This window comes from Vicugna pacos, chromosome 17, assembly GCF_048564905.1.
Source record: "Vicugna pacos chromosome 17, VicPac4, whole genome shotgun sequence".
In the NCBI taxonomy this organism is placed as follows: Eukaryota; Metazoa; Chordata; class Mammalia; order Artiodactyla; family Camelidae; genus Vicugna; species Vicugna pacos.
The window spans coordinates 26659147-26682282 of record NC_133003.1 but is presented as its reverse complement, the minus strand read 5'-3'; the positions used below and the strand labels follow the sequence as shown (position 1 = coordinate 26682282).

The 23136-nt window shown below is 38.4% G+C and overlaps 1 protein-coding gene across 6 annotated transcripts in view; it reads left to right on the top strand.

The window, feature by feature from the left end:
* The window catches only part of ERC2 (ELKS/RAB6-interacting/CAST family member 2), an 874625-nt gene that overhangs the window by 470535 nt on the left and 380954 nt on the right, over positions 1-23136 (top strand). Inside the window, exon 15 of one of the 6 annotated variants that reach the window (XM_072941516.1) lies at positions 1867-1953. The exons of the other annotated variants lie outside the window; for them this stretch is intronic. Within the exon in view, the coding sequence (XP_072797617.1) occupies positions 1867-1899 (33 nt within the window). The 3' untranslated portion in view covers positions 1900-1953. Of the gene's footprint in view, positions 1-1866; positions 1954-23136 lie in introns of those variants that run through there. 6 annotated transcript variants of the gene reach the window in all.

Sequence of the window (23136 nt, the reverse complement as noted above, 5' to 3'; positions counted from 1 at the left end):
ATATAGTTCATTATAAAGTTGAAGTTCGCAAGCTTTGCTGTTTTTTCTTTGCAGAGGGACATGTATATTTTAAGCAGCAATTTTTAAGCTTCATATCTATGTTCATCTCTCTAAGTCACTGAGTTAAGTTCATTTCTCTTTCAATCCCCAAGCTTAAAATTGTTACTCTAACTGTGATCTATGTTCATGTGTTATGGTACACTTATATGTACTGCCATTAGAAGAAACCTGACCAGCAGAGTTAAGAGATTCATCATTGTCAAAATACGATTATTTAGTTCCTGCGTTTTCATGGCTGTTCCACAGGCATGGTGTAGAGTGATTTAGGAAGACTCTATTTCAGCCATCTTGTTCAACATACGGAAAGATGAGAAAAGCCATCCTAACATAGGTTTAATAGAAAAATCACATTTGTTCACATTTTTATTAGAACTTAATGATTTTTTAAAAATATTTTGAAGTGTTTTATTTTGTTTGTCTTGTGATTTTCTACCTTGATGGGTAGAGATTGGAAAGTTCCATTAAGTTGTGGATAAATTCCATCGTGTTGTTGAAATGTGGACTGAGCCTCATCCAACATTTCCAGACTCTGTTCATGGTTTCAGACGATGAGAAATATTCAAGTATTTGTAAGTCTGTGGAGGACACAGAACATTGGCGAGGGGGACTAAGGGTTAGTACAGAAGTGCTTTCTTTTCTTGGGGATTTATTTTGACATTTGTTTTTCTTTCACACTATAATCCCCCACGAGCCAAAAAATGACTTTTGTTGTAGCAGGTCCCTGTAGGCAGTCTCAGAAAATCTTATTTGACAATCAGTTTCTAGTAGCCTTGAGTTGAAGTCGTTACTCTTTGGTGTAACTCATAGACTGTCAGGAGTGACAAGGCATCCTGTGCAATGTATTTGGGAGCTAACCATTTGTTAGAAATGTTCAAGAAGCCAAGTGAAATCGTGTAAATAAAACTGTTGTATGTGGAGTTTTTCTTCTTTCCTCCCAATAAAGTATTACTTGTTTTTCCAAATGTGCAGTGACTTGCATATTTCTTTTGAGAAACGTCTTCTGCTTTTTCCTGAGGATTTGTGACCTAATCCTCCACTTCATACAGCCCCTCTGTACAAACACAATATATTTCTATGGAAAAGAGAGGTTTACCCTTAATCAAGTGTTGCCTAATCTACCTACTAAATTACCCCCTGGAGACAGAGTAGGGTTCATTATTCTTTTCTGAAGGGTTTTCAGGTTTCACTCCATTAGTACCTCTTCGGCAGTCCTCAGCAAAGTGGATGTTTGTTTGTCAAAGACTGAAGATCCTGCAGAATGAAATGTAACATATTTGTCAAATGAAATCACTGTTATTATAGGAGTAGAGTCTTGAATGCTCTGGAATAACAAGGCTTGAGGGGGATAGGGGCTGGAGAAAAGAATCTTGCTAGAATGATACAGTAATCTCTTATTCATTTTGATGGAGGTTACTTAGGAGGATCAGTTTTTTAAAAATGTTATCCCATTTTGTGCCTTTTGGCCCCTGAAATACAAATTGGTAAGGAAAAGGCAGCATGCATCCTATTGTGATCTCCAGTGAAAATTAGAAGCAGGCATAGATGTGCTAAAGGGAAGGTGTATTTCAGGTCTAAGGAAAGAGGAGGAGTTGCTTTATAGAGTCTACCTTTCTCTGTTTACCTTTGACTTTGACCTCTGGGCTTATTTTGAGGTGAGGTTTGGGCTATAAACTGGAGACATCATTTTTATATGTTTGTTAAAATCACTGCAGATGATAAATTTAACCAAAAATAACAATAATACAGCTCAGCCAGAGCCCTGTGTGCTTCTCAAAGTGCTTTCATGGGGTGATCTTCCTTCTCCAGGTGGAAGTTTGTGAACCAGAGTTTATGCTTTAAAAGCCACTGAGAAATGAGACCTCTAAGATGTGTACTTGGGAGCACCTATATGTTTTCTTCTGTTCTGCTTGAATCCATACCATGTGCAGTGCAATTTTCAAAGTAGATATGATGAAGACATTGCTGAAGAACCTACACTTTGAAGGCAAGCTGATTGAAAGAAGAAAAAAGTCTGACAGAACACATTATTTTTTCAAAGGTAGAATTTACATAATAACTCACACAAGTGGGATTCTGGAATTCAGTAATCCCTAGAGGGCAGTCATGTTCAATGCGCATCAAAAGAGCCAATCCAGTTAAACCAGCTCTTCCTGGCCAGGGTAATTATGGCAGGTTTACCCTGAGATACAACTACCAGAGGTTAGTCATGGGGGCACCTGCAAATCACAGTGCATGTCACCCTGACATCAATTACCTCTTTCTAATAGATGCTGGTATTTCAGCACATCACTGCCCAAAATGGAGACCTGGGCTAATTTAAAAAACTGTTAACTTTGACATATGGCTTGTCCAAAACATTGCTAAGCTGTGTATTCAAACACTCCAGATTATGGAAATGACAATTAATGACATGGGCAATGATTTAGATTGAAATCTTGCAAAAAGAAAATACAACCCTAAACTCATGTTCCTATTCACTTAATAGTCTCTCCTGTAATATGTGTTTGGGAAGTTGGTAATTTGGATTTATGACACTTTTAATTTCTTCTCTGCTATTACTCTTTCCCTCTACATCTTATTTATGTTGCTTGGAAAAAATCCTGCAAGGTTAAGCAAGTTTTTCTTACTAGAAAGGATCGTATACTTTGTTGAATACAAGCTTCCTGTTTTGCTGATGAGGGAAGTAGGGCCCAGGAAAGGCAAATGACCTGCCCAAGAGCCCAGAGAAAGTTATTGGCAGAAAGGAGACCAGATCCCAGGCCTTCTGCATTCTTGTCCAGTGCCATTTGTGCAGCCCTCTGGCTCCGTAAGATATGTCTGCCTTCAGTGGGATCTGGACCATTAATCCAAAGGTCCAAAGATCAGGCCTGTTCTCCCTCAGTGTTGGATATTAGGTTGACCATCTAAGATGACATGAAATTATTCCTCACAATAAGCTAAGCTTTATGCATATTTTATTAACAAGATACCCTGTCATCTCCTGTTTTCTCTTATGTCTTTAAAATTAGAGTAAATAAAGAAGTGGTAAATTGGTAGTGAAGAAGATAGCTGTGAAAACAGACTGTGAAGCTTAGGACTCTTTAGATGATAAACAAAAATGGGTTTAAGTTATTTCTGTCTTTGCCAGTTTTCCTCATCCATAAAGACTGGTTACCCATAAAGAGACTCAGGAAATCTTGTCATGGAAAACAAGTGTGGATTGCTTAGACAGTTCAACAATAAGAATGATAGCTGCTACTTTTCGTCGAGCAATGAACTAGGCCAAGAATAATGTCTTGAGCTTGAATTCCTTGGGAAACTGAGTCTGAGATTAACATGCAGGATGTTGACTGGGAGTGCTCCCAGGAAGGAAGGGAAGCAGGATTGGGCACGGGAAGAAACTGACCTGTAATGTTGCTGCAACAAAGGTCTCAGCAGTTTTTATCAGTTGTCCTGGAGTTTGGGTGGCCTTTTGGAGGGAGTTGACCCTAGTTGGGATGAGAGGACTGGGCCTCTGTAACCCCTAATCAACGATCAGTGGCTGCAGACAATCTCTGGGGAAGGCATAACAGCTCTCAGGGAGGGCTCATCCCTGAGAGCTGGGGAAAGAGTGCCTTAGTCCTGAAGAGGAATCTGGGCAGCAAACTACTCATCTGTGGCAAATATCCAGTATGTATATTGCATTCTCCCCTTTGACCCCCACAACAGACACACACAACTGATCTCAGGACTCTTGCCTACACAGCTAAATAATTCTTCTCAGTCCAAGCAGCTGTTAAAAACCAATCCTAGTTGGCCAAGTTGTTCTGTATACACAATGACTTGTTTAATCTTCCCAACAAATGAGTGAGGTTGTTACTATCTTTGAAACCATTTTGTGAATAAGAAGATTGAGACCTGGTGATGTTAAGCAAGAGAAAGAGCTGGCATTTTTTTTTTTTCTCAGCTCAACTACATTAACTATAGCAATAGTGAAAATAATGGTCAGGCTATTCCAAAAATAGGTAGAAAAATGAGATGGCATAATAAAGTAAAAAGTTAGATAGACTTGGGTAAGGAGTCTTCACATGAATTTATAGGGTAGGAGTTAAACTTCTTTTAATTAATGGGATAGACTTAAATGCTTCTTAAAAGCATATAAAACTCTACCTTCAAGTTGCCTCAATTCACCAAGCAGGCCCACTGATATTTTGTGAGAAGTTTGGTATGGCAGGCACTGTGCTATCGGCTGAGATTTAATAATCAGTATAACAAAATTCTTTATCCTTGAATATCTCAAGATCTTTTCTTCTGGCTAAAGGTGTCCTTCCCAGGCATCTGATTTGTAGCAGCTTCTGTAAGTAAACTTGAGCATGTGTCCCTGGGCTGTTGGTGGTTCTGAGATGGAAGACCATTTGAAACAGGTAACAATGAGGATGTACCTGCAGCTGGAGCCTTGGTGAGCCAGAACAGAAGCTTCTGGAAGGTCTTATGAACCGTAGCTCTGCAGTGAGGCTTCAAGTGTCTGAGTGGGTGAAGGATGAAAATAACAAAGAGTAGTTGAGGATCTGGATTCTATTCCAGGCTCAGTCTCTAATTAGCTGTGTGACTTTAAGCAAGTGATTTTTGTTCTCTCTGGGCCTGCTTTTTTATCTACAAAATGAGAGGCTTGCATTGGGGTAAGGGCCCTTTCACCTCTGAAATCCTGGGGTCCTGGGGCTACCTGAAGGGTACACACATGTAATGAATTAAAAGTGCCATCTGAGAGGGCAGTTCATGGTCCCACTGGTGATGCTGTTGACCAAATAGAGCATTCATGTCAGTGATAGGGATGTCCTCCATCTGGGAATCCAGGAAAATGGGGGAGATTGGCCTCCTTCAGTATCAGGCCTACAATAAATTATCTAGCTTTAAATGTAATTTATTCTAAGACCTCATTCTGTTTTCCATCTGAAGTGCAAGGTTTGCCATTTCAAGCAGACTTTGGTAGTGTGCACTAAAACATTATGTTTTCTTTCTTTAAAGTAGCTGATTATAATGATACATCTACCACTTGTTACTTTTTTTTTTGGTATAAGATAAAGATTAGAACTGTGACAGTCTAGACACAAGATACACAATGCAGGAACTCCTCAGCATTGAGCTACCTGGGTTACAGACTTATTTCTCAAGGACGAGAGCTATGTGGCTTTTAAAGTAATTATTTGTGAAGTAGACTATTGTTTTAATAAGCCATTATGTCAATAGGGGCTATTTTCCCCCTTAACCGTGTGGGTCATAGTGAGCTGTGGGAAAATAGAAAGACACTAATTTGACAAAAACCTGGATGATATTATCGAGGTTCACATTTTCCAAAGCATGTTTATGAAAGTGAAGTTCTATGAGATACTATTAGCAGAAAGGGCTCCAGTCCTCAAATGCCTTTGGAAAACGATACGTATTATCTCCTTTACTTGGAGAGTCACCACCATGCATATTAGACTTTAAGAAGTCCAGCAGTCAAGAGAACTGCTTAATGTTCTTTAATCCAAAATTTCTCCAAATCATTTGACAAAAGTTCTCCCAACTCTGGAACATCTATTAACATGGCAAAGAATTAGTATTTTATGGAACTTGGGTAAATGCTGATCTAGGCAATTTGCAGTGCTGATAGCTGAATTTGCAGTCAGCTCTTTGACTACAGTTTGAGGTTGAACAAAGTCTACAATTACGCTTTATTAAGCATTAAATTGTCTTCACTGAGTAAGATTTCTCCTGGACATCTTATAATGGTTTTGCACCTGCCACTTGATTAAAAAACAGTTCTGTTAGAATGATTGGCCAAGAGAGTTCTACTTCTGATATGCTTTTTAAAAAATGGACCTCATTTAAAAAGTTGATGTGAAACAAACTTGAAAAATGTTTATAACAGGCATAGTAATATTTCATTCTGTCACTCCTTAACTCTGGGATCTGCACTGACTTGTTATAAGCTCACATCATGCTATGCCCCAAATCCAAATTGATGAAGAATGCTTTGGAGGAAAATGTGGAAATTATTCCAGGCTTAAAATATAAAATTGAACTTTTTAGGTATCTGTTGTTAATTCTCACTACAGTTTTGCACTCTTCCTGTTAAGTGTGGAATATAGTGCTTTAGATTTCTGTTGTGCTGTCAAAATCAATTATACAGGTTAAAAATGAAGCACAGAGTGTCCCTGCGTCATTACTAGCAGGGTTGTTTTTATTTTGGTTGTGCATTTGTGACTGTGAAAGGATCCTTATGAGAAATTAGAAAACCGCAAATTTGAAAATGTTAACAGTTAAACAATATAACCTTGAATGTATGTCTCCTGGATGCCTGAATCAGATCGTAAAGGGCCTATAATTTCTGAATGAATGGCAGCTCTTTTAACTTGCCTTAATGATGGCTTTACCCCTTTACTTATCTTACGAGATTATTTTCCCACATACTCTAAATGAGGGATTAAGGCCATACTAAACTGTGGCCTCCTTCACCTGGATAAAGTTTCACTTCACAGGAATCACCATATGTACATTAGAGTCCAATGTTTGAGTCCAAGGTGGTAGTTAGAATTTTATCTTTAGGGGCTGTGATGTCTGGGAGATATATTATACGTGAGGGGAGAACTCTTTTTTCAGTTATAACAGATCCTATAATGTTTTTAATTCTTAAAGCTTGTTTTTCACCCCCCCCATAAAAATAAGGTCATATCTCTATATTTTAAGTGCTGATAAAATGAAAATTTCATTCATATATTTATTCATTCTACAGACATTTGTGTCAGTCTCTGTACTAACCTCTTGAGTTTCTGACACCAAATTCTGGCTTCTCCCTCACCCTGTATAATGGACAGATAGAACCATGAAGACATAGTCTTAGTGTAAGACATACTAGGAGATGGAGGAATACAGCCCAAAGAGAATTTTATTTTCAGGTTAGACTAGAAAGTAGGATAAGTTCAGAAAATGAACATTCTAAGCAAAAGTAGCCTGAGTTTTTCCACCTGAGGCATCTCCTGCAGCTTTGTTGGGGTTTCTGGCAAATGTTCCCAGGCTGATGCTTGGGCCCCTTCCTTGGTTATGATATTTCCTTCCAACTTTTATGTGTCAGGAAATATCATCATATATACTAAAATATAAGCCACCCTGATTACAAAGCCACCTACTAGCTCTCAAAGAGAAATTTCAACTTTTTTTTTCAATTTTGAATATATAAACTTACAGGAGTATAGATAAAATAATCACGCTGTCTACTTGTGATGTGTTTATTTTGTTAATTTAGTTACATCCAAAATCACTTAACTACTTTTTGCCACTGTTGTATTTAATGGCACACTCACTCTCCACAAGCATCCTCTGAGAGTCAGTGACATCTCTGGAGGGGCTTTTCTATCATCTGGTACAGTTTTCCCAGTCTAGTTGCCTTCACCTCTTAGTGTCTTGATCCCAGTACTTTTAGAGTCTATGTGTAAGTCTTTCACTGGAGATCTGCACGAAGCAAAAGCCATCATATAACATTCATGTAACACTAGCAAGGTTTGTTTTACATTTTGGAGGAGGGGGTAGTTGTAAATATTTTAATCTCTTTATCATTAATAGAGCAGTAATTGGTTTTTTTAAGGTGTGTTGTTACATTAATTAAGAGCTTGGACTCCTAGGTTGACTCCCAGTGCCACCATTTGCTAGCTGTGACAGGTTGTTTCTGAATCTCAGGTGATGATAGTAAACCTCCTCCTAGTGCTATAGTCACTTAGAAATCAGCACCCAGCACAGAGTAGGTGTTGGCTGGTGCTGTGATCATGCTGATGAGGATGTTGATGATGTCATGTTGTTCAACACTTACATTTATGAGGGCTCCCTGCTACTAGCATCTGCAGTGCCCTGTGCAGTTGGCCCTGGCATTCTTTGGGAACTCCTCTCACTGACTCCCTCACCGACTGCTCCAGCATACCAGTCTCCAAGTGTGCCCTGCCCTCAGGTCTTAGAACCTGCTATTCCCCCTTGACTAGACATCCTTTCTTCAGGTATATATATGACTTACTCCTTCACTTCTTGCAGGTCTCTGCTCAAATATTATCTCCTCAGAGAGGCTTTCCCTGAATCTTCTAATTAATTGTCCATGTCATCCTTTATGCCCCAACTTTTATCTTTCTTTGTCATGCATGTCACTGCCTAAAAATAATAATGTACACTTATTTGTGTACTTGTTTCCTAGTTGTCTTTCCCATGAGCACATGGGATTTTGTCCATCTCCCCCACTAGAATGTAGAATTCCTTTATATTTGCAGAACAGAGTTGATCCATGGTAGGCATTCTAAATATTTTGATTAACTGAATAAATAAATTATTATAAGTAAACAGAATGGGGAAAAAATGTCCTGTGGCATTTCTGTGGATTGTGAGTGACTGCCTGCCATAGAGCAGAGAAAGACTAGGTACCTGTGTCTAGGAGGAAAGAGAAGCATGATGCTAGTCAACAGCAGATGCTAGGGGTTTGGGAGAGAGCAGGGAGCATGTGTTCTGAATGAGATGCAATGGTGACCTCCTTAGAAGTAAGGACCTATTATGTCTTACTCAACTTTGTCATTTCAGTTCTGATAGGTAGTAAGATAGTAATGATTTATTAATTATTAATAAATGTGGAATAAATGAATGGCTGACTAATCAGATAGGCTAACCATAAATAAAGGATGCACTGTCTAGATCTGTTATGAGGTTTGTTGGAATAGGATTTTCCTGCAAGAGACGTTCTTGCTGGCATTTGAATATGTGCATCTTTAGAGATCTGTCCTGGTTATTTTTCCTTTCTTATATAAGCTGCAGGGGCCATCATATTCTTTGGAAGCTGCTTGGAGTAGCTGTCAGAGCAGGGAGGAGCAGCTTAACGAGAGGGCCAGAGGAAACTCAATACTCACCCTGCCCTCAGAGCGACTGCCTGTGTGGTAGGCACCCTGTATGCACACATTTAGGTACCACAGTCTGCAGACTGGAAACATCTGGAGAAGGATGGCAAAATGAGGGGGCAGACCCCTAGAGCAGGTTTATCTTTGTATTTTAGTTCTCCAATGAAGCTGTACTTTTGTGTGTTTAGGTTTTTGACTCTTTAACTGTTGTATGAGCAAAGAATTTTCTCATTAGCAAAGAGTCTGTTTTTTGTTTAATTGACAGATGGGAAGTCATTGAATCATTCACAGCCATGCAGTAGGCACCTACTATGTGCTGGGCACCACGCAGGGAATGCCAAACTGTGTAAGCATGATGATTACATCACTGCCACCACCTTAAACAGTCTAGTTTTTTACACTCTCATTTCCAAATGAATGTTTCCCTGCTCAGCCATTACCCAGTGGAACTTATGTACATTTCCCAGAACGGCAGCTCAAAGCTTTCTGGCACTCCTCTGGCTACCTTAAGAGCCACACAAGAGCCCTTACTCTTTAGAAATCACAGCATATTTTCTCCTAAAACCAGAATTTCCTATTTTGATTACTATTCTTATTCCCCAGATTTGGTTCTTAAAGATATGTGGCTGTAAAGTTATGCTGTTGGCATAATACTTTGTCACAAAAAATGTGCCAGACTCTGGAGATGGTCCCAAAGAAGGGTTTCACAAAATGTTTTGGAGAAAAGCCTGCCTTCTTGGAATAACTAACAGCCTCCAAGGTAACTACTTAAAATAGGGATGATGTGCATAGAGATGGGAATGTTAGGGCATGTTTTGTAACCTTATCTCATTTCTTTCAGACCACATTATTTTATTTTGAAACGAAGCAAACTATTTTGTAGGCATCATATAAATAATACACTGATTAGGTTTCCAGCTTTTCAAATGACTGCGTCTATACCGTGAAAGATTCAAAGTCATTTACAACCACAAAGAAACTTCATGTTGCCAAAATTATGTCGACATTGTGGATGATATTGACTTCTTGGAGGCCTAAATTATCCAGAAAATTCCCTGAATTCTTCTCAACTTTCTTTATCTAGATCTGGGTTTTGTTCCTTTCCCATCTTAGGGGAGGCCGCATACCAATGGCTTCACTTTTCATTCTTTAATCTAGAGATACATAGGCCTGGAATCCATTCATTCTTCTACCACTTTACAGCTGTGTAACGTTGTAGTTTCTTAATCTTCCTGGACCTTAATGTTATCATCGTTAAAATGGGACTAAGAAGACTAGCTACCTCACAGGTTTGTATGAATCAATGACATTTCAGTTACCACAGGTCTTTGTGCTCAGGAAATGACTGACACAGTTACTTTTGCCATCATCATCATTAGTGTAATTAGCATTGACCAAATAATCAGTCATTTTCTGATATTATTGGTGGAGGCCATTGTTAATTTTAGGTTTTCTGTTAAACTCTCAATTCCTTGGGTTATATACTGTGTTAAAGATGTGTATGCCTGTTCTTGTAGTTTAGCACTGATTAGGAGAAAAATCTAAGATTTATGTCTTCGTATACTTTTTCCCAGCATCGTAAATTTTTAAAACTTTTCTTAATGCTTGGCAGCAAGCCATACCCGCATTGTTCAAGCACACATGCACATATGGAATATATGCATGTGTAAAGATATATATACACGCATATGTATATCCATTCCCAGATTGTTTTATTTTCTTGCCTTGAAACATCATAGCCTCCTTAATTTTGTTTGCTGGTGTTAGATGACTATTTTCCACCTCTAAATTAAACACCCAAAGAATTTGACGCGTAGGCACCAAAGTGGTAGCCTTTAAAAAGCCTCTGACTTCACACAGACAGATACTTGAGACAGAAAGCCCTTTCTTCTTTGTGCTCACTTGGTGTCTGGCTTCACCTGGTTGGGTGAAGTGAACTCTGGGTAGGTTGAGCTAAATATGGCCTCATGTACCCACGCGCAGGAGGTGGGGAAGGGATTCCCGTAAAATGAGGCTGGACACCATCTCCAGGCTGGAGGCCACAGGAGCAATGAGACTGAGGAGGAAATGGCATGGCTCCTGTGGCCAAGCAGTTTGCCTGCAGTTGGTTTGGGCCACAGAGCACCGTCCAAAAGGACTTTGACGGCTACTTGGTTAATTTGATTGATGCTATGGAGCGTGGGAGGGAAGCAGGACCCCTGAAGAGTATTTATAATGCCCTGCACATACAGTCTGCAGAGGCAGCCACAAAACCAAGCTAAACATAAATTTTAGCTATGAAATAAATTTTAGAAACGCTCTGTATACTCCCCTGTTGGACTAAGCACATGCAGCTATGATTATTCTTTCTTCTCACATCTGAAGGATTTTGTTTGCCATCTTTATTGTTGCTTAACGTTTGCAATTAAAATTTAACCTAACAAAACTCATGTGCAGCTGTTTTGTTGAGAAATTAAGACTCTTTTCCTGGGCTTTATCTTTGCATAGAGGATAAATTTTCTCTTTTCCCAGACTGAAGGTTGGTGCTTGTGATCAGGCACCCCTGCTATCTTTATTCTTTGTAATAATTAACAAGAGCATTTTTTCTGGCCAGATTCATGTGTTAATTGCTTGCTTTTTCATGGCTTCTTGCCGAAAGGCATGCATATCTCAAGATAGATTGTCTTCTTCCAGCTGAATATTTATTGAAAAGAATTTCAGGATGGCTCAGTCATCAGGATGATTTGTTACTTTCAGAAGGTTTTACTACAATTGCGAACAAGAAATGAGGAACCGAATAGTTGCTTTTCTGAGTGCTAAATGGGTTAGGAATATGTTTTAAGGGGTACTAAAAGGGGGAAGGAAGCTAATTGTGGAAAGAGGAGTGTGACATTTAAGCTGAGATCTGAAGGAGGGGCAGGAGCTAGCCATGCAAAGAGTTGGGTGGAAGAGAGTTGAAAGTAGAGGAAATAGCAGGTACAAAGTTCTCCAGAAGTGAGCATGGGCTTGGCTTGTTAGAGGAACAACAATACACACTCTGTAGAATTATTAAGAAAAATAGTATCTATCCTTTAGAGTTGTAAAAATTAAATGTGATGAAGTACATTAAATATTTAGTCCCAGGCACACAGTAACAATAGATGTCATAATAATAGCATCTTTACTGCCTTCATATGCGTCAAAGTTCTCTGCACATACTAATTCTTAAAAAATGCTTTAATAGACATAGAAGGAAAGGGGCATTATATTTTTAATGCCTACTCAGGCCTTTTTTTTCTTTAAGTTGTCCATCATTCACAATTTTCTTGGGCCCAGCTTTCCTTTGATATACTCTCTGTCTTCACACTGATGTTCTGATTCATGAATGGGGACAAGCAAATGAAAGTTGGATATGAAATATTTATTGCAGTGATGAGAACTTGCAGAAACTGGGAAAAGATTTGTACATTTCTCTATTTACAGAAGTCTAGTTGGTCATTATTCCCTAGCTAACTTGTAAAGTCGAAGAGGGTAAGAGCTATAAAACAAAGAAAATAAATCATTGTTAAGTATAATGCAAATACATAAAAGCTAAAAACACATGAACAGCTAATGAATTTATAAGGTAAACATCTTTGAATTCAACACTCATGAAAGGACCTTGGACTTTCTAGTTACTCCATCAGCCCTCCAAGAATCATGTTCAAAGCAACTTATTTCCTTCTCCCCAAAGTAACCACTCTTGACTACTGTGGTAATCACTGCCTTACTTTCCTTCATAATTTTTCTTACTCAGTTGTGCATCCTTAGCTTTGTCCACCTTTTTGTCTACTTGGAAGCAAGCTTTAAAAGATTCCACATTGCAGAAACTGTAAAAAAATAAAACTGGCCATGTAGGAGAGACTAAAAGTCAACAGAAAAAAAATATGTAAAACTTGAACTCAACCCAGGTTAGTGGCAAGAGGAAGCTTCTAGGAGAAATTGAAGAGGACAGGAAGGTTCCCCAGAGGGGCATGGTTGGCTCAGAGTCCCTTCCCAGAAGAATCTCAAATCCCTTCTGTAAAGTGAGGGAGGGAGCCTTGCCTAGGAGACTTGGAGTTTGTACCCAGCAGGAGGCAGCCCGAAACAGGGCCTTTTAGGATGAGATGGAGCCACAGCCATTTCCCCATGGTCTGATGCTCAGGGGAAGATCACCAATCAGTGAATAGAAATAATGAGAGAAAGTTAAGAATGGGAGCCTCCCTCTGCTGGCTGAGGAAGGAGGATGCTGGACAGGGAAATGGGGAGGGGACCAGATGTTGACTGTCCATATCAGGAACAAGGGGATGGTGGAACTCCCTGGGGTGGGTCATTCCCTATAGATGTTCAGGAGAGAAAGGAAACAGGGCTTAGTTCTGAGAAGTTACTTTGAGATTGTGCTTACCTTTTTAACTTTTCTTTTATATGTTATTAAAAAAATTTATATCTGGCCTCTTTATAGATATTAACATAAAATCTGAAATAAATCTAAATGAAATTTTTGTTTACTTTTAGAAGAACCTGGAAACTTGGGGAAACAGTTTAGGAACATGGCCCATCAGGACCTAGTGAGAGAGGGACCAGCTTGGAAAGCTCCTGATGAGGCAAGTCCCTAAATGATCTGATAGCAAAGAAAAGATGAACAGGGATCCAACCTGCAGCTGAATTGTCCTCCATTCCTAGTGGTCACATCAAAGGATCTGGATTTTAACTCTGACATTGCTAATATCTAATTACAGGGGGAAAAAAACCCAAGATATTTTAAAGGAGATTGGGAGGTTTCCTGAAAATATTTATTAAACCTCTTTGAGTGCCAGGCAGTGCACTAAGCATTAGGTATACAGAAATCAACAAGATTACAAGACCCCCATCCTCACAGAGCTGCCTTCTAGGCATGAAGACCAACATTAAACAGGAAATTAATGATAAGCTTGTTGAGTGGTATGGATGGGAGGTTTAGTGCTACGTGGGAGGGCTTGCCACGGGCGCCTAGCTGGGGGATCTGGCTGGAAGGCCCATGGTGATCTTGTTCAGCCTCTTCATTTCCAGATGTAGAGATGGAAGGTGAGGGAGTAAAGGAGAATGCCTTATTCAGGGCTATTTGGTGAGCTAGTTTTAGAACCAGGATTCAAACCTGAATCTTACCTGTGTTCAGCTGTTCCATAGTCAGTGGAACACTAGTATGTTTCACTGTGAAACTGGAAGATCGGGAGTCTCTTGTGTGAGTAATTTATTTTAATCCCTGACAAATTACATAAAATCCTTGTGTGACCTCCAGTTTGTAGGGATTTTGCTCTTGTAGTTTTTATAAAATGTTCCATTAGGGCAGCAATTGGAATATAGAAGCCAGAATCCTGGTGCTTGGTTTGCATTTAGACACAGTTTACAGTCCTTGAATTACCCTCAGGGAACAGATTTTGCTAAGCCTCTGAACCTTTCACTGCTCATTTTCATTTTTTCTATCCTCTGTGCCTTTTTGAATTTAGTTACCCAAGACTTGTGGTGCTTTAAGTGTCCAGCAATTCCATGTCGTTTTCCATAATAATTTGACATCTGTTTGATGATGTGTATAGCATTTAAGACAACTTGAAAATATTTAAAAAGTTATAAGTTATAAATTATAATAATAATTTATAAACCAGAACAGTAAATGGGTGCCCACCCACTCAAATCTTTTTTCTGGAGGGGTAATTTGAAATATACACTTACTAAAATTTCCTCCAATTGTTTAAAAATGCTCTGTCTAATGAAATACTACAGAACAGAAAGTGTTCATCTGAGGCATGGTGGTTGTAAAATACCCAGACACACATGTGATATACATTTTATAGCTTTGTATATTTTGCAGGCAAAACATTGAAACATGGTAGAAATACTACCGTGTACAGTGAAACCGGCATTAATAGTAGCATCGTATAGCCGTTCATCTCTGCTGGCCTTTTATTTATACGTGTGTAATTATGATTTCCAGTACTTGTTACCAGGATATTTAAACTTGGATTTGTCTTTATATCTTTCCTTCTTGGGAACTTTTTCCAGATTGCCTGTTTTCTGGGAGAGTTATTCTGTAGTTTGTAAGATCATGTTGGGGTGTGGCGTGGTCTGACCTCACAGGGATATAGCCAGCCAGAAATCTGAGAGTCACCCTTGATTCCTTCCTGTACCTCTACCCTCAGTATAATTGCTCACCAGGTCATGCTGACTTTAGCCTCTAAATGTTTCCTGAATCTACACCCTCCTCTCTATCCCCTGCCTTTGTTCTGATCTTTTGCTTGCATTATGCAAGTTTCCTGACTGGCCCCTCTGCCTCCACCCTGATTGGGTTCTGGTTCACTCTCCACATTTCTTCATCACTGCCCCCTACCTAATACCTTCAACATCTCTGCCATCATGCAGGGTAAACTCTGTGCTCTTTATTGGGACATTAAGGCCTTCCATTGTCTTTGCCTTGGCCTAACTCTCAGCCTCATTTTGCACAAGAACCTACCTCCAGCTTTAGGGTCTGGGAACCCTGAACAGATCCACTTCCTACGTGCACTTACTCCGTTATTTCTCTCCCTTGGGCTTGATCCCTGTGGTTCCTCATGTTTAGAATACCGCTACTCCCACTTGCCTTCCTCAACTAACTGCTGCTTATTCTCAAATCCCTAGCTTATGTGTCAACTTAGACAAGAAGCTACATGTAGTTTCTGCAGACTGGCTTACCACTGATCTTTGTGCTTCCATAATTCCATTCTCAAATCAGTTTTTCTCCCTGTCTCCTCTGCATTCCCGTATTGCACCACCAAGTACCTTTGTCTCTTTTGGTTCTACCTTATTTTGAAGGCAGATCATCAAAACTTTTTAGGGTGAAAGATGTTTCTTCCCTTTATTAGATACTATCTTTTATTAGTCTAAATGCAGATCACATGGAGTGTGTATCCTTGCTTATCCCTGTGTGGAACCAGCATTTGAATTCCCACTCTAAATACAGGAAGCAGATCTTAAGTGACTTTTCAGGGTCAGTGGGTTACAGCCGCTGGCCCAAGACTGAATGACCCTGGCTCTGACCTGCTATATACTACCCCTGTGTATCTAATTGTTTTGGGGCATAATTTGTTGGAAGTGGCAATGGATTAAATTTATCTTAGCTTTGAACCTGGTTTGTACCAGTCTGCTGAGTGATCCAAGTATATCATTTTCTGTATTACCATTAACAAGATAATACAACTCACAACCAAACTGGCTCCTAGTCATGTCTTGCTCAGACATGAAATCCAAGGGCATACGCAGGCCGACTTCACTTTAGATGGATTTGAATACCATATTCCAATGCATCCAGGTTTTGTGGATAAGTATGCTACTTATCTACCCCTCAGCCTCCCTCTGGAAGAAGGGCCTTAGTTCTTAACTTTTAGTTCTTAACTCTACATGCACTGCTGCCCCATCCCCCACCCCTACCAGATTTTAACCGTCTTAGATCCTTTCTTTTTGTCCCTCTTTACCTCTAGCTTGATGCCCTGACTTCTGTGCCACTTGTCCTTCATTCAGCTGTATAGTAGAGGGGAGTGGGAGTGCTCAGGTGGAGGTAGAAATGGATTTAAATTCTAAAGGTAGAAAAAAAGAAATCAGCCTTCAGAGAGAATCTGGACTGAAGATGAAATATCTAGAACACTTGTTGGCAAACTATGACCTACAGGCCAAGTCTCACCTGCCACCTGTTTTTGTAACTGGAACACAGCCAGCCCATTCATTTATGTATTGTCTGTAGTTGCTTTCATAGGACTGAGCTGAGTAATTAAAATAGAGACTACACAGCCAACAAAATCTGAAGTATTTACTGTCTGGCCCTTTATAGAAAAAGTTTGCCAACCCCTGCTCTAGAAGACAATGAGGTCTTTCATAACAACAGGTTTAATTATATAACTATACTAGCATATCTCCTTTTTATTATTGTGCTAGAAGAACCTGTGTGTCTCTCTGGTCATTTGAGTTGTATTCCTGGAGGTGCTTTTCTTGGCCCTGTAGGCCCTGTATGTGTAAGAATCTAGGACAATTAAAAGTCATGGACAGAGACTGAGGCAAACCTGTCATCTTACATCTGTAATCTGGTGTGCTCAGCTTAATCATTGTAACTGGTTTTTACTGTGCAATATTTTAGTTTGGGTAAAAAATAACTAGGTTGCCACTATGGCAAATATATTTTATTTTGACAGACAACTGTGATTAGTTGGTGGCTGCCTGAACCCTATGTTGGGAAGGATTATGAAGTCCCAGGGGCCTCAGCACAGAGCAGTGCTGTGATCAATTAGTGATGTCTGTCAGGTCCTATGCATAGGTGAAAAGTGATCCTTTTGTCTTCTTCCTAAAGCTGTATAAAGTTGAAAGGCATGAATTACGGTGATTCATTCCACCACAACCTAGGCTCACTAAAAGAGAGTCTTTTTAATCTAGACCATCATATTAATAGCCTAGCAAAGAGCTGCAAAATGGCAGATTATTGATTTATAAAAGCAATAGTTGACTGAAAACCATTCTGTGTTTGTAATTATATCCTCTGAGTCAACTTTTTTTATCGTAAAATATATGAAACAACTATTTGACTTTCTATCTCTAGGACTTGACTACTTTAAGTACCTCCTATGAATGGAATCATACAATATTTGTCTTTTTGTGCCTGGCTTATTTCACTTAGCACATGTCTTCAGTTGTAGTATGTGTCAAAATGTCCTTCCTTTTTAAGGATGAATAATATTCCATTGCATTTATTTACCACATTTTGTTTATTCATTTAGTGGTCAGTTGGCATCTGGGTTGTTTCTACCATTTGGCTTTTGTGGATAATGCTGCCATGAACAGTGCTTGAGTCTGTGCTTTTAACTCTTTTGGGCGCCCACCCAGAGGTGGAATTTCTGCATCGTATCTTAATTCTACAATCAATTTTTGAAGGAACTGACACATTTTTTCACAGTGGTTGCACCGTTGTACATCCCCACCAGCAATGTACAAGGACTCTAGTTTCTGTACATTCTCACCAACACTTCTGACAATAGTCACCTCAGTCAGTGGGAAGTGATATCTCATTGTGGTGTTGATTTGCATTTCTCTAGTGTCTAGTGATGTTGAGCATCTTTTCATGGGCCTATTGTTTGTCTTCTTTGGAGAACTGTCTTTTCAAACTGAGTCAACTTTTTAGTTAGTTCACACTGCTGATTTCTTTAAAGAGCAGGAGATAGAGTCAATTTCAGCTGGGAATTTCCCTGTGAGGGGTCTGAAAAGTCTTGAAGACAGTCCTGTAGGGAGCTCCCTGTGATTGTAATTATAAGCCAGGGAAATCTGGGAGGGAAAAAAAGTCTTAAGTAAAATGGAGATGTTTTGAAGCCACTGTAGAAATGAAGACAGAGGTGATGGAGACGAGCTGGTTGATTTTTTTTTAACTTGTACCTTCTCTCCTTCTCAACAGTGAGAAAAAGAGGAGGGGAGACAGAGAAAGATCCAAAGTATGTTGCTTCCTCTTGACTTCTGTTTAAAATAGGTCCTTCTCAAGCTTCTAAAGCCTCAAAAACCACAAGTGACATTTTTAGGACCATTTTTTTTTTCAGTGTGAAGGCCTTTGATTATCTCACCATAATTACTATGTTTATGATGTTTTTCTCCCTGTTAGCCATATTTTACAGAAGCAAAGTTTGGGTTGGTTTTGTTAGAAACATCACTCTAGGAGTACTGAATTTACTTTGCCTCCAGTAATAGAAATAATTTAAATTAAGCTTTAATGTACTTTGAAGTCACTGATTTGAACTGTATGGATCAGAAACATTCTGGGACACTTGACAGAAAATCCTAGTCCACTTATATAATTTGAAGACTAAATGACTGCAGGAAGTATGTCTGGGGAGTCTTCTGAATAAATAGTCTTTGTATGAGCTAATGCGTAGGGTGAGACAGTAACTCTGGACTCATATTTGTACAATTGTAAGAATTTAACAAAGAGTAGAGACATATGTGACTGATCTTATTTAATAAAGCTTAGCTTAAATGAGGAAAAATATTAAGTATATTATCAGTAGAGATTATCTGAAAAAAATGATTAACCAACAGTGAATTTGTTTTTTAGATGCCCCACCAAATACTCTTTGATGTTTCCTATTGTACATAATTTCTAGCAAATATGTTTTTGCAACTGTTTCAAGTTATGAAAATAATCTCCTCTATATATAAACTGCATAAATATTTAGTCTCTATTACCAAACAAAAGCTAGTAGAAAAGTAGTATGCTAGTTCCTTTTCATTTTTGTGGCTAAAGGTAAAACAAAATTATTTACATTTTTCAGCTTTGGTTTTAGTGATCTTAGATACCATTGCTTTGTGTTTATTTGATCTTAGCATTTATTTTTCCAAACTACGTTTAGTTTTGACCATTCAGCTCATGGTGGCAGAGAATTTTGGCCTGCCAGGTTGAGAATTCCCAGTTGAGAAGCAATACCCAAGCTTTGCCTATCCAACCCTGTAGGACTGATGCATATGGAAATATGGCCTTTAGGGACGTGAATATGGCTTTCAGTGAGAATCAGGAGGCATCTCAGAGCTAAATTGGACCCCACATCCGACTTCTTGGAACACTTTCTTATGGATGACAATGTTTATAAGAGTTTAAAAGGTCATAACTATTTTGGATGCAATTTTATTTACATAGTTTTATTTACAAGAGTCAGCAAGATTGCAAATTCGGGTTAGTGGGTAGTGAAGGTTCATATTGATTCAGTTGAAGGCTATAATCCTATTAGTTGAAGCAAATGTGAACCATATAGTTAATAATTTATTGCCAGTCACACAAACATATTCACAGTTGGTTTTAACTTAAGTGTATAAGCAGTTTTAGGGTGGGCTTAGAGGTTTTTGTGTTTCCAGGAGAGCCTAATGGTTAAAGTTCAGCCTCTGCCATTAGACAGGCTGTTAGGTTTGAAGCCTGACTTCATCACTTGGCACCTGTATGACATTGGGCAAGTCAGTCAGCTCTTCACCTCTGCTCTTCAGTGGTCAGGTGGGGGTAATAACAACACCTACCTCATAGAACTATTTTAAAAATTAGGTTATTTAGTATACTTGGAAACTTGAAACTAATATACTTGGAACTTAGAAAAGGGGCTGGCAAATACTGAGTGCTTAATAAATGTCAGTGCTACCATTGTCATCATCATTATAAACCTCTTCCCTTCCTGCCCAGTTTTACAGAAGCACCTGCTCTTTTATTTTGATGTAATTTTATGTATAAATGTTACTTTGAAATTATATTAGAAGTAGATAGAGAGGCACTTAAGGGTTAAAGCAGAATCCATGTTGGTGTTTGCCATCATCAAAATAGAATTGCACTAACAACATATGGATTAAGTCCTATGTAATATTATGTGTGAAATGTGGTGGCTATTATCTGCAGAGAAATTTTGTATCCTTCCCACTGAGGCCCATACTCAGATGATGCCTATTGGATTTTTAGACAGTTAGCAAAGTTTTCTCATTTAGTGTGTGTGTGTGTCTAACTGGTCCCCTCATTTAAATAATTGTTGATTATTAAATACTTATTGCTTCATTTCCTTTTAAAGCCAATTATGAAATATTTCAAACGTAGTAGAAAATACAGAATATTATAATTAAAACCCATTTAACTTACACCCACAATAAATAAATTTTACTTAATAATTGCATAAATAAATGAATTTTGCCATATTTACCTGACATTTTTAAAAGAGAGAGAGAGTCTACCCCTTTTTGATCCTATTTACCTCCATTTTCCCCAGAGGAAATTCTATCCTGAAATTAAAGTGTATTTTTCCAGGCTTATTTTTATACTTATTTGACATATATGTACATTCCTAACCAATATAGACTGTTTTTTAAAAAGTTTACTAGCTATTTATGAATTCATAAATAATACATACTGTTATTTGTGCATCATAAAGTGCAACATAAATGGTTTCATACTTTCCTCTCTACCTCTTAGGTCAGTTACTCATTGGCCTCCTCCCTAGTCCTTGGAAACACTGGTGGTCTTTCTACTTCCTTTGCACTTGCAATTCCCTTTGCCTAGAATGCCATTCCCTGCTAGCCCATGGCTAGTTTCCTACTCCTATCAAGACTTTATTTAAATGACTCTGCCTTAGGGGCCTCATAGGGCACCTCATCTAAAATTGCAAATCCCTCCAATGCTTCATCTCCTTTCTCTTTTGCATTATTCTTTAGTACTTTTCACTATCTAGATTACTAAGCATTTAGCTTGTCTTCTGTTGTATTGCCTGTCTCCCTCCACTATTAGAATGCAAATTTATTGAAGACAGTAATTTTTGGTTTTCTGTTTTTCTTTTTTGGGTCTGTTTTTATAATTGCTGTATCTCACTCACCTACATAGTGTTCAATAAATATTTAATGATTGAATAAATAATTATCATTGGCTAATTTGCTTTCTTTTCTTAATAGTTCAGTTATGAAGTTTATCCAAGTTGATACCTGTAGCTCTGTTTTCTTTTCACTATTGTATAGTGTTCCATTGGCTATCTAAATTATACATTAAATATCCATGTTTTGTAAAGGTTGGCATATTAGTTTTTTCCATATTTTTCCTTTTATAAACAGTGCCAGAGTGGGCATTCTTAAGCATTTTTCTTTTGGCAGAAGTGTGAGAGTTTATCTTTAGTATATACTCAGAGGTAAAATTCCCATTTGTTATCAGTTGTCTATTGCTGTGTCACAAAACCCCCCAAATTTACTGGCTTAAAATAATGTTTTGCACAACTCTTTGGATAGACAGGTGGTTCTTCTATTAGTTTTTCTCATCTTATTGCAATCAGATGATAGGTGGAGTGATTGAATAGTCCAAGTGGCCTTCCTTACACATCTGGCCATTGGGACTGTCAATAGGCTAGGGCACCTCAGATCTCCGCCATATAGCTTCTCATCCTCCAGTAGTGTAGATCAGCTTCCTTACAGCATGGCATTCTTGAGACATCATTCTAGGCAGAAGCTGCAAAGCCTTTTAAGGCTTAGCATCTGGAATGCATAAAGCATCTCTTCCACCACATTCTGTTGGTCAAAGCAAGTCACAAGGCCAGCCCCAATTCAAGGAATAAGAGAAACTGTAAAATACTGTGGCTAGGTTATTCTAATGTATCACATTGGAATAAATTTCACACATCTTCAATTTTGCTAGATGTTGTCAAATTTTTCTCTGAAGTACTTATATCAATTTATTCTTCAATTGCTACCAACTCCTTGTTAAGAAGAAATATCTTTGGAGCAACTGTGTGTGACAAAATAAATGTTCATAGACCCCTTTTCTTTAGGTAGTAAACCCTGCTATGTCTCTGCTATACATCCAATAAAAAACAAGAGAGAAAACAAAAACAAACAAAAAAACCCCCTGATTTCCCTTTCTCCTGGGCACGCAGATAGATTACATATCTCAGATTTTGTTGTAGTTAGGGGTAGCCATATGACTAAGTTGTGGTCAATGGAAGTTATTTTGTCATTTTCAGACATGACATATATATTACTTTGGTAATTTATTACCAAAGTGTAGTTTATTCTACCCTCTTGTCCCTGTCCATAATCCAGGTATAAAAGATCCACTGGAACTCTGAGGCCCAGACTAAAGTATGGTAGAATCAGACAGAAAGGCGGAAAGAACCCAAATGACTGCTCATAGTGAACATCACCCCCCACACCCAAATTCCTGCTGTTGATTGGGATTTATTTGAGCTAGAAATAAATTTAGAGTAAGTCATTAAGATTTCAGAGTTTATCTGTTAGAGTAGCTGACATTTCCTTAAACAATGCAACAGATGGGAGGAGCAGATATGTCTTTATCTGCTTTATCTGTAGACTTTAAGACTGGATGAGAATTAATCATTCAGTTTAATCACCAAGGATATAATTGGTATCTATATGCCATTTTAAAATATATTATTGAGATATAATTCACATATCATCCAATTCACCCATTTAAAGCATATGATTCAAAGATTTTTAGTATATTTACAGAGTTGTGTAACCATAACTGCAGTCTATTTTAAAACATTTTCATCACCCCAAAAGGAAACTCAGTACCTATTAAGCAGTTACCCCCCCTATCCCCAGCTCTTGTTAACTACTAATCTGCTTTTTGTCTCTATGGATTTGCCTGTTTTAGACATTTCATAAAAATGGAATCATAAAATATGGTCTTTGTGTCTGGCTTCTTTTACTTATGATAATATTTTCAAGACTC